Here is a 12,754-nt window from a genome sequence, read left to right on the forward strand (position 1 = left end):
CCCCAAAATCCCTGGCTTTGCCTGCTGCTGGCGACCGAGGCAGAGGTCGAAGCGTTCGGATAGAGATGGTGCTCAGTACTTGGTGTCGGAGGGCTGATCAGAGCTCGAAGTTTTCGGATGACTCAGAGTTGGACTGTGGTCAAGCATGGCAGGGAGAGTTTTCTTCCAGTCTTGGTCTGTCCTGTGTTTCTGTGATATCACACCGGAGGAATATTGTACCATTTCTTACTGCATGCATTTCTAAATGACAATAATAGAGGACTGCGTGTCCTCATAATATAATAATAACATGTTGACCCTGGTCGTGCACCTGGCAGAAGGCTGTGACGTGCCATTAAAATTGGTAATTTGGTGCGTTAATGGCACAGGCACTGAGATACACTGAAACAAACCATGTCCAACAGAGCATTGAGGTAGTAACAGGGAAAAATCTTGAAACTAACAGAACATGCAGCTCTCAGCCACTGCTCAACACTGTATAGGCACTTGGCCAACATATTGTGTCAATCATTATCACTGTACCATAACAAGGGCAGAGTTGGTCATCTGGCCTTTTGAGCTTCCACCAGCATTCAAGATTATAGTAGGTTCCCCCCACGAGCACCATTTTCCACCATCGAGGACCCAAACCATCCAGGACATGGCCAATTCTCATTACTACCATCAGGGAGGAGGTACAGAAGCCTGAAGACCCACAATCAACTGTTTTAGAAATGGCTTCTTCCTGTCTGCGATCAGACTTCTGAACAGTCCATGGACATTACCTCACTCTTTGCCCTCTTTTGCACATTTTTTCTTTAATATATTTCTTACTGTAACTTATTGTCATCTATGCATTGCACAGTACTGCTGCCACAAGACAGCAAATTTCACAACATGTCAGAGAAAATAAACCCATTCTGATTCTGAGATGCTGCCAATCTGCTGAGGGTTTTAAGCATTTTCCTATCTTCTGCAACTGGTCAACTTTCAATGAATACTGAATAGAAACCTGACATGTAATTCACTGCCCGTCTGTGTAGTTGGCTCACAAGCGGTGATGTGAAGCAAAACTATGGATCCTGAACCCATGAGCAGTACTTCACTCTTTGCCGTACTGATTTTTTTTTATTTCTTACTGTAACTTGCAGCAAATTTTTATGTATTGCATTGTACTGCTGCTGCAAAACAACAAGTTTCATAGCATTTTCGGAATCCAGCCTGATTGATTTCCTTCACTTTTTCAATAAACCAATAACCAAGCCTTCACAGTCATGTAAGGGAGAGAATATTTTAGTTCACTACCCTTTCAATCCAGTTTCCCCTCATTTCAAGACTACTGCCAATTCCAAGACTGATCCCTAGTGCTTCACCCAGGGATAACACCCTGGATCTGGCTCATGAACTTCAAGAAACTCATTCACAAACTCGAGGGATGATAAACGTAGACTGCTCAAGCTCTCATACTGTAATCCACCTCCCCAGAACTAATTAGCACTACACTACCATCTAAGGAAACCAAACTATGCACAACACTCCAGCTGTGGTCCCATCAGGGCCCAGCCAAATGCAGTAATACTTCCTCATTCCTATGTCAAATCTTCTTGTAGTAAAGGTCAAAATGCTTTATCACTTTGAAATGTGTTGCTTGCGTCAACGACCACAGTCTGAGGATGTACTGGGAACAGGCCACAAGTGTAGTTGCAGTTCTGGCACCAACATAGCACGCCCACAACCTACTAACCCTAACCCGTATGCGTTTGTAATGTGGGAGGAAACCCTTGCGGTCATGGGGAGAAAGCACAAAGCCCTTACACACAACAGCAGGAATTGAAGCCTGATCACGGATCACTAGCTGCACGATAGTGCTGCCAAGTTTGGTGTGTTGCCCATTATTAGCCGGGGAAAATTGAGTTCAAGAGCCATAAGATAGTGCTTTAATGGTTAGACCACACTCGAAGTATTGTGTTCAGTTCTGGGTACCTCATTATCTCATTATAGGAAGGATGTGGAAGCTTTAGAGAAGGTGCAGAGGAGATGCTGGGAACATTTTATGAGGAAAGGAAGAAAGGATGAGTGAGCTAGGGGTTTTTGCTTTGGAGCATTGATAGAGGTGTATAACATGATAAGAGGCACGGATAGAGTGGACAGTCGGCGATTTCTTCCCTAAATGAAAAATGTTTAATATGGGGGGGGTGCATTCTGAGGTGACTTGTGGAAAGTATAGCAGGGATGTCAGAGGTAGATTCTTTATACACAGAGTGCATGAAACATGTCCCCAAGAGTACTGGTAGATACATTTGGGACATGGGTGGAAGGGAAAAGTAGGTTAAGCATTGTAAATCAGCGAGCCTGTACCTTGCTGTAGTGACCCATATTCTGTGTTTTAATACTCCCCTCACTGTGGATACAGCAATAACACAAGAGAACTGAATGCTGGCTGGGCTTAGGGTTGCTCTGTTGGCTAAACAACCTGCACAATGCTTTAGTGTTTTATGTTTAACACACCCCACCCCCCCACTGCGGATACGACTCTCTCCAGGGGAACTCACTGCTGGCTGGGCTCAGGGTCGCTCTGTTGGCTAATGCTTTAGTGTTTTATGTTTAACACACCCCACCCCCCCACCGCGGATACGACTCTCTCCAGGGGAACTCACTGCTGGCTGGGCTCAGGGTCGCTCTGTTGGCTAATGCTTTAGTGTTTTATGTTTAACACACCCCACCCCCCCAGTGCGGATACGACTCTCTCCGGGGGAACTCACTGCTGGCTGGGCTCAGGGTCGCTGTTGGCTAATGCTTTAGTGTTTTATGCTTAACACACCCCACCCCCCCACCGCGGATACGACTCTCTCCGGGGGAACTCACTGCTGGCTGGGCTCAGGGTCGCTCTGTTGGCTAATGCTTTAGTGTTTTATGTTTAACACACCCCACCCCCCCCAGCGCGGATACGACTCTCTCCGGGGGAACTCACTGCTGGCTGGGCTCAGGGTCACTCTGTTGGCTAATGCTTTAGTGTTTTATGTTTAACACACCCCACCCCGCCAGTGCGGATACGACTCTCTCCGGGGGAACTCACTGCTGGCTGGGCTCAGGGTCACTCTGTTGGCTAATGCTTTAGTGTTTTATGTTTAACACACCCCACCCCCCCAGCGCGGATACGAGTCTCTCCGGGGGAACTCACTGCTGGCTGGGCTCAGGGTCGCTCTGTTGGCTAATGCTTTAGTGTTTTATGTTTAACACACCCCACCCCCCAGCGCGGATACGACTCTCTCCGGGGGAACTCACTGCTGGCTGGGCTCAGGGTCGCTCTGTTGAGCCGCCATGCTGCTGCTGAAGCTCTGCATGGCCTGTACTTCCTCCTCCTCCTCGTCTTCACTGGAAGCCTCCTCAGCAGCGTGGTTGGACCTGGGGGGCGGAGCGCTCGCAGTCCCGTCTGCCTTCTGGATGGAGGGCTTCTGGCAGATGTACTTGGGGTCTCTTCCCAGGTTGCAGATTTCTTCCAGCAGCTGAAGAACAAGAGCTGTTTTAGACTGAGAAAACACAGAGTCCTTCGCACACACCATCCCAGCAGATTCCATTGCTCCTTAGAGGGAGGTAACATCCCATTCAGACCACATCCACAACAACATAAAACACAACAACAGAATTAGACCATTCTGCCCAGCAAGACTGCTGCACCATTCCATCACGGCTGATTTATTATCCCTCTCAACCTCATTCTGCCTTCTCCCCATAACCTTTGATGGCCTTAATAACTGTGAACCTATCAACCTTTGCCTTTAATATGCCCAATGCCATCACCTCCAGAGCTCCCTGTGGCAATGAATTCCAGATTCACTACTGCCTGGCTAAAGAAATTCCTCCTCTCTGTTCCGAAGGAACCTTCCTTGTATACTAAAGCTGTGTCCTCTGATCCTATACTCCCCCACTATTGGAAACATCCTAAAAACACCTACTCTGTCCAGATCTTTCAATGTTTGACAGGTTTCAATCAGATCCCCCCCCAGAATGACATACTGTCCGACACTTGAAAACACAGCTGGAGGACACGATGGCAGTGGGCAGTGAGAGGAGACGTCGCCGAACTGGACCGAGTCACATGACCTCTCGCTGTGTCCTGGCCGTTCTGGGGTTTGCCAACAACCTGTCTTCAGGTTTTTGATTTCATGTGAAAATGAGTTGCCTCAGCTGAGCAGGCTTGGACTGGAAAACCTGAGTGATTCTCACCCTGACCAACATGTTGACTCAGCTCTCAAAGGACTAAGGGAGCCATTAACATCCTCTCCTCACTGTCCAGCAGAATCAACATCCCGGAATGCAGGAGAATGAGGGGAGATGAGATAGAGGTAAAAGATTATGGGGGTTACAGATATGGTAAACACAAGTAGGCCCTTTTTTCCCTCAAGGTTGGGTGACACTGAAACTAGAAGTCATAGGTTTAAGGTGAAAGGTGGTAGATATTGGTTTGATTGCAACAATTGAGGGGTTTGGCGGGCTATGGTCCAGATGTTGATCAATGGGACTAGGCAGGGAGGATGAGCCGAAGGGCCTGTTTCTGTGCTAGTGCTCCATCCCTCGATGGTTCCAGGACCTGAGTTTTTGGGAAAGGATGAATAGGTTAGAACTTTATTCCCTGGAGGGTAGGAGAATGAAGGGAGATTTGACCAAAGTATACAAAATTTTGAGAGGTGTAGAGTAAATGCAATCAAGCTTTGGTGAGACTAGATCAGAGGCGAGGTGTGAAAAGGGAAATATTTAAAGTGAATCTGAGGGGGAACTTCTTCACTCAGAGAGTGGTGAGAGTGTAGAACAAGCTGCCAGCCGAGGTGGTGATGCAGGCTTGATTTCAGCATTTAAGAGATGCCACAATAAGCAAATGGATATGAGGCACTAAATTCCAGGTGCGTTTTGATGGGACGAGGCAGAATGGTTTGGCATAGACCAGTTGGGCTGAAGAGACTGTTTCTGAGCTGGAGTGCTCTATCACAATGACTCACAATGGAGGGGGATTCCTTATTGCTGTGATAGAACACTGGGATTTCCCGTCCTAAGCCCCTGTAAAAAGGGGCATTCCACTGTAACCATAGACAACTGTGACACAGCTGGAGCACATACTTATTGCAACAGTAATAATTTGTCAAAATGCATCAGTCACCATGTTTGAGACACACCCAGTAAAAATTCCAGGAGATGCACGTCGATGGGACACAGCAGAGTAACAGTTCAGCATGGACTCCCTGGACATAAAGAACTGTTTCTGTGGTGTCGTGTTCTATAACCTAGCCACAGAAGAGTCTTCCAAAAATAAGGCTACACTTATAATGGTAGGATTCTTTGCAGTGTGGAGGAATAGAGGGGCCTTGGGGGTCTTCTCAAACTTGACGTTCAAACTGACAGATGGTTCACAGTGCATGTGTTGTGTCGTCCTTCACACCTCAGGCTGTGACTCTATGAAACTTTGGCTGGACCGCACTTGGGGAGTATTGTGTTCAGTCCTGTTTACATTGCAATAGGACAGATGTGCAACCTATATAGATTGTGCAGAGGAGATTTACCAAAACACTGCCTGGATTAGAGAGCACGTCTGCTGAGGAAAAGCTCAGCAAATGAAGGAGGGTGACATGCAACTTCATAGAGGTGTAAGATAAGAGGTATAGAGTGGCCAGCCAGTGCCTTTTCCCAGGGCAGCAATGGCCAACACCAGAGGACATCGATTTAAGGTGAATTGAGGAAAGCTGAAGGGAGGTGTCAGAGGCAAGATTTTTTAAAATACAGAGTGTGGTGGATACCTGGAAAACGATGCTGGGGATAGTGGTAGAGGCTGATAGAATAGGGATATATCAGAAACACTTAGATAAAGAGGGTTATGGGTTGTGTAGGAGGGAACGGTTGGTTAGATTATAGAATAGGTTTATACAGATTGGATCAAAGGGCCTGTACCATGTTCTAAACCGGGTATAAAACAATTAAGACTTCTGAAAACTGGAATACTAAATTACAAACGCCTACCTTAGCGACACTGCTATGTACTGTCATTACCATGACCAGAGCTTTTAATACTCTTTACTTTTAGTTGTTCTTTATCAGTTTATAAGCATCTGATGCCATTCATTACATTACTGTGGAGGCTTGGTTACCTGTGAACAGCTGATGAAATCAACAAAAGACATCTGTTGAATTAGAATCTCTTTGTGATCAAGGCTTTATTTTATTTTCTTCTAGAACTGACAAAATCAATCCCACAACTGCTCTTTATTTCTGATTACTCTTTCCATACCAAATTACAGATTTCCATATAAGAAAAGGCCATTGGCCCATCAAGCCTCTGCTGGCTCAAAGAGAAATCACGCTCCCCAATTTTGCCCGGATCCTATCTCTTCCATCCCCAGTCGATGTATCCATTAACACCTGTCAGATTCTACCCCTCACACACATTGGCCAATTAACCTTCGTTGAATTAGGGGGTAGAATTGTTATAATGAAATGTTTCCTTACAGCTTAACCTTCTATCCCTGCTTGTAATTTTTATATATATATATATCACCTATATACAGTGTACATGCAAATTGTTCAGCAAATTTTCTAATTATTGGAGTGTTGCTGACTATTTTCTAGAAGCTTATCAGTATTTCTGCATGTGCACGCCACTTGACTCTGGCTACTTTATAGGTTAATTGTTATCACTAGAATTTTACCTCTAGTCTGACTATGAGACAACTATAACTTATTCTCCCCTATCTTTTCCTGATTTGTTCTTCGTTCCTGTAACCTTTACGTTTTATGCCTCTTTTATGACTTCCAAAGAACCTCAGGATCAATCTCACTAGATCCAACAGTTCCCAGCTGGCACATCTTTGGGGTGCAGGAGGAAGCCAGGGCACAGAACAACATACACACTACATACAGATGGAACAGGAAATTGGGACTGAACAGCGGTTATGCCACTGTGACAGCCTGGACACAAAACACGCACCTTTATGATCGCTGTCGTGGCGTCAGTCTTCAGAGTTGGTTGGTGTCTCATCAGTTCATCCACGGCACTGCCAAGGTTGGATGCCGTATCACCTGTGCAAGGAGTTTCAACAGTACTTACTAAAGCAAGTGCTGAATGATATTACTGGCTAAGTTACTCAACTAGAAGTCAAGAAGGCGCTAAACGGCAACTCCTTTGCTTGCATCTTCAGAAACAGTTCTATCTTTAATATCTTTATTTTTCCCTTTCAGTGTTCTTTTGAAGATCCCGACCTGGAGTTGCATGCTGACTTCAGTTCTTTGCGGGAATGGGACCCGCTCTCGGGGTTTCAAGATTGGCCATTGGTCGGCACGCCAACGGTTCAGCCTGAGAGTCCGGCTTAGATTTGGAAGCCTAAGATCTCAGTGCCCTGGAGATGGGCAGGTCAGAGGTCGGTGTCACGGCGGGGACCCGCGTTTCGTCATGGGAGTCGGAAAATCTACAGCTGTGTGCCCAAAGACCTGGGGTTTTGCAATCATCAGGCACAAAGCTCAAAAAGAGCGATGTAACAGACTTTTAACATTGTAAACCAGCAAGTTGCTTGTTATGTCTCCCCGCTTGCTGGTGAAAAACAGAGACACCCCTTCTCCCTTATTAGGGAGAGAGAGTGAGAACCTGTGGTATGTCGAATGCTGGGTGAAACACGAAGTCTTTGGGGTAACTGTAAGCCTGTGTTTTTGCTATTGCTTTGCTCCCGCTTGTGTGCTCGGTGGCAGTGCCGATGCCTACTTTTTTTTGCCGGTGGGGGGAGCTGGGGAAAGCTTTGGGGTTTTTATGTTTAACTGTTGTTCCTTCTTTGGGGCACTCCTTTGTTTTTGTGGATACTTGCGAAGAAAAATCATTTCAGGATGTATGCTGTATAATGACATCAAACCGGACCTTTGAACTACCTTTGCATCACCACCATGCTGTACACAAGGAACATGCCTCCATCCTTAGCTGGAAACATATTGCTGTTCCTTCAGTGTTTGAAGTCTTAGATCATTACAAGACCACAAGACAGAAGAACAGAATTAAGCCATTCAGTCCATTGGGTCTGCACAACCAGTCCCTTCATGGCTGATTTATTTTCCCTCTGAACTCCACTTTTCGGCCTTTGCTGTAACTTTTGATACCCTTGCTAATAATGGCTGAGCGGCGGGGTGGAGATACAGCTCTACCAAAGGAGGTGTAAGGCGCTCCTAACCTCCGGTAGCCTGCAAATCGCCCTTGGGCAAGGTGTAGCACATGCTCAGCCCCCGATCAGCATCACGTGAAGTCGTAGGAGCAGGTGGTGGATGGCGTATGAGTAGCTGCTGTACATCATAGCCCTGGTTATGTCAGACAGACAATCTCTGAAGAGTACTGATATTCAAGAACCTATCAAAGCCCTTCATGATAGGCTGTCCCATGTGGCCAGCTTGTAGAAGTGTCAGCGAGGGAGCACCCAGAGAACAGTGGCCATTAAAGATTAAACATGAACTCTACATGAGTGAAGTGTGTCAAACATACAGTGAAATGTGTCATTGGCACCAAATCAAATCAGCGAGGACTGCGCTAGGTAGCCTGCACTTCCAATGCCAACACAACACTGTCCACAACTCACTAACCCTAACCCATATATCTTTGGAATGTGGGAGGAAACTGGAGCACCCGTCGACAGACCATGCAGTCATGGGGAAAATGTACAAATTCCTTACAGGCAACAGCAGGAATTGAATCCCAATTGGTGGTAGCAGGTACAAAGCATCACACTAATCACATCACCATTGCATCTAGTTTGAAATGTACAGAGATATAGAAAGAGGCGAAGGTTGGTCTACCAGTCACAGTCTTAGAAGACCAATTTCAATAGAGTAAGGAGACACACCCCAACCCCTGTGTGATATGTTATTAAACAGCTTGGAACCGGGGAGAGGAACAACACTGACCTAGGGGATCTGAACTTCGGCGTCTCCTCATCGCAGGCAGGTAATCAGGGGACAGGAGCACCTTGAAGAGTCGCTCGAAGGGCTGGCATTGCACGAAGGACTGCAGCCCACGAGCATTCAGGCACAGCGCGCTGAAAACGTTTGGCAGGGAACCCAGAACTTCACGGGTTGCAGGCACCTGAGGAAATAAATGAAACACTAGGAGGAATGGTCTGGTTTTATTACTGCTTGATGCCCTATTTCCTTTCAAAATCCACATTTCAAAATCGGAGGGGCTCTTGAATTGGAATTGGTTTATAATTATTACGTACACCAAGCTACAGGGAAAAAGCTTGTCCTGCATGCTTTTCATAGAGATCAATTCATTCCATAGTCCAGTGAGGTAGTACAAGGTAAAAGCATCAACAGAATGCAGAGGGAAAAAAAAGGGGGTTGCATTGAGGAAATTTGGTATGTCACCAAAGATGTATATGTACCAAGGAGAGCATTCTAACTAGCTACAACACTGTCTGGTATGGGGAGAGGGGCGACTGCATAGGATCAAAATAAGCTACACTAAGTTGTAAACTCACACAGCTCCATCATGGGAAACTAGCCTCCCCAGTAACAAAGACACCTTCAAAAGGCAAGGCCTCAAAAAGGCGGCATCACCCAGGCCCACTTCTCTGCTACCGTCAAGATGGTGATACAGGAGCGTGAAGACGCGCACCCAACAGCTTCTTCCCTTCATCCTCATACTTCTGAATGGACAAGGAACCCAGAACACCTCACTGTTTAGCTCCCTTTTTGCATTACTTAATTTTTAAAAATAAATCTGTACTTCATATGGTAATTTATGGTTTATTTATGTATTGCATTGTACTGCTGCTGCAAAACAGATGCCACGACACGTCAGTGATAATAAATGTGACTGAAAGATGAAAACAAGTTGGATTGTGAGGTCAAGAGTCAATCCTATCATATTAGAAGACCATTCAATAGTGTTATAACAGCGGGTTAGAGGCTGTCCATCAGCCTAGTGGCTTTTGTACCTTCTGCCTGGTGGAGAGGGGAGGAGAGAGAATGGGGTATTTGATGAGTGGGGTCTTTGACCGAGCTGGCTGTGTTGTTGAGTCAGCAAGAAGTGTAGACAGAGTTTATGGGAGAGTGGCAGGTTTCTGTATGTCCTGAGTTGTGTCTCAGATAAGATGGTGCCAGAGCTTGGCAATTCGTTGCAAGCTGTTCTCTTGAAAGTAAACAAAGAGCATTTGCATTGGGTAAAGCTGATAAACAAGAGGCCAGAGATTTTAGATCAAATTGACAAAACAACTGAGGTGGAAAAAAAGTTATGAATTGCCAATGCTTGAAATTTAAAGTAAAAACCAAAAATCCTCAGGTCAGGCTGCAGCAGTGGAAAGAGATAATTAACCCTTCTGTTTCAACCGTTTCTCTTCCCACAGATATAGCCAGAATTAATATCTCCAATGTTTCCCTGTTTTTATTTGAGACAAGGAAGAAAGAAGGACTTCAGATCTGAAAGAAGGAGTTTCTAGGGATGAGCGGGTGGGGCGGCGGATTCCATGAATTTTCAACATGACAGCTGGTGAAAGGATTGAAAGTGGAAATACACATGCAATGCAAGGGAATGAAATTCAGAATTTAACTTGTGGAGGTACTTGAATGAGTGAGAGGAAGGGAGTTAAAGAGAAGATAAATATAAACATTAGCTTTATAGGAAGAAAGGAATCCGGTTATCCTGACGGAGCCCTAATTACATACACTGACTTAGTTATAGTGATACAACACTAAAACAGACCCTTCAGCACATCTGGTCCATGCTAACCAAGATTTCCATCTAAGCTAATCCCATTTAACCCATATCCCTCTGAACTTTCCCTGTCCAATGTTTAAAAATTTAAGATTAAATTAGCATTATTTGTCAGATGTACATCGAAACCTACATTGAAATACATTGCTTGCGTCAACCACAGTCCGAAAATATGCCAGGGACAGCTTGCAAGTGTCGCTAAGCTTCTGGGGCCAATACAGCATGCCCACAACTCACTTAATCCTAACGCGCATGTATTTTTAGTAAATGTGGCAGGGAACCGGAGCAAGCAAGGAAAGCCACGCAATCACAGGGGATAATATACAAACCCCTTCAGACAATGGCAGGAACTGAACCCTGATAGCTCGTGCTTGTACAGCTGCAGGACATGGAGAGGGCGTTTCCTAAGGTGGGGAAGTCTAGGACCAGAGGACACAGCCTCAGAACCCTTTAGGATGGAGATGAGGGGGAATTTCTGTAGCCAAAGGGTACTGGATCTGTGGAATTCATTGTCACAGTTAGCCGTGTAGGCCAAGTTATTGGGTATATTTAAAGCAGAGGTTAGGTTCTTGATTAGTAAGGATATCAAAGGTTACAGGGAGAAGGCAGGAAAATGGTGTTGAGAGACTTTTGGAGAAGAGGAGTTCGGTGGGTAATACCGTTCCGGCTGACCGGAAGTGCACTGAGAGCGGTAAGCGTAAAGGAGTTGGGTGCTTACTGATCTGGTTAACAACAGATGGTGCAATCCAGGGCATATTACGATCGAAGAACGTGTTTGCGGACTGGATATTGAACTTTTTACTGTTGGACTTCGGCCACATTCCACCGTGATACAACACTTGGCGGCACGGGAGGTCGTTCCTGCCTGTGGCCATCGAACGTGCAGCTCCTCCCGTGGAGGGTCAGACACCCTGAGCCAATAGATTGGTCCTGGACTTACTTTCCATCTAACATAGTTTGCATTTTGTTGTTTGATTGTTGGGGGTATTGCTATATTTACGCTCTATTCTTGTTTGGTGCAGCTGTAACGAAACCAAATTTCCCTCGGGATTAATAAAGTATATCTATCTATAATAAATCAACCATGATGGAATGGCACAGAAGACTCAGTGGGCCAAATTAGCTGATTCTGCTCCTATGTCTAATGGCAGGACTTCCCAAACTTGCTTAATGGTATTGGCCCGTGGCAAAAAAAAAGGGTTGGGGACCCCTGCCTTATGGTCACAATGACAGCTACCATGCAGGACTTGGCCACCTTCACCAACGCGCCAACATTACTGCGATTAGCATTTGAGAGATATTTTAGGAGTGGTGAAACCAAAGAAGGGTGGGCTACCTCAGCAAGGAGATGATAACAGCTAGATGGTAGCCCTGCATCTATTTTTTTTTAAACTGAACATGCAAACATATTTGACACAACAAGTGTAAAACCCTAGGGCTTTGGATGGGTGAAGCAATCTGAACATTGTCACTCCTGCTTCACTACATGCTCACTGGGGATCCATCAAAGGGTTAGGACTTCTCTTGTAGTGAAGCAGGAGTGACACGCTCACTGTGGAGCCCTTGAAGGGTCAGAGGCTTCTCCTGTAGACAGATTTGTATGCAAGCATGCACTTCATTTCCTGCTGGCCATTTCGACTTCAAAGCTGTTTTATTTTCCCCTGGGGTATCAAACTAACCCAGGCTTGTCATGGTGTAGGAAGGGCTAGTATCAGAAGTGAGAAGCTGCCACTCTAAAGCTTGTGGAAATTAGAGGCAGGGAAAGAGTGCAAGAAAAGGGCTAAAGTACATTTGGAACAGTTGACGTGAAAGAGCTGTGACACGGTGAGTCCAGTGGGGCAAAGGGTGACGGTGGCAGGAGGGCAGTACTTTCCACAAGGAGACGGTCGGCAGCGGACAGTCAGATGCATCCATAAGAGGGGCGTGACGACTCACATCTTTTATCAGCAGAGCGTGGAGCATGACATCTGTCAGTCCATTATCCTGGAGTGAGGACAACAGCGAAGGCTCTTGGAAAACAAACACCGTCACCACTTCTGTGGCTGC

General features: G+C 45.8%; 1 protein-coding gene across 1 annotated transcript in view; it reads right to left on the bottom strand.

Annotated features, from left to right (window-relative positions):
• huwe1 (HECT, UBA and WWE domain containing E3 ubiquitin protein ligase 1) overlaps positions 1 to 12,754 on the bottom strand; it is a 286,355-nt gene that overhangs the window by 172,597 nt on the left and 101,004 nt on the right. Inside the window, exons 19-22 of the mRNA XM_063034669.1 lie at positions 12,644 to 12,750; positions 8,902 to 9,079; positions 6,953 to 7,044; positions 3,265 to 3,485 (exon numbers count right to left, since the gene is read on the bottom strand). Coding sequence (XP_062890739.1) covers positions 3,265 to 3,485; positions 6,953 to 7,044; positions 8,902 to 9,079; positions 12,644 to 12,750 — 598 coding nt within the window. The remainder of the gene's footprint in view (positions 1 to 3,264; positions 3,486 to 6,952; positions 7,045 to 8,901; positions 9,080 to 12,643; positions 12,751 to 12,754) is intronic.

Source organism: Mobula hypostoma, chromosome 28 (genome assembly GCF_963921235.1).
Source record: "Mobula hypostoma chromosome 28, sMobHyp1.1, whole genome shotgun sequence".
In the NCBI taxonomy this organism is placed as follows: Eukaryota; Metazoa; Chordata; class Chondrichthyes; order Myliobatiformes; family Myliobatidae; genus Mobula; species Mobula hypostoma.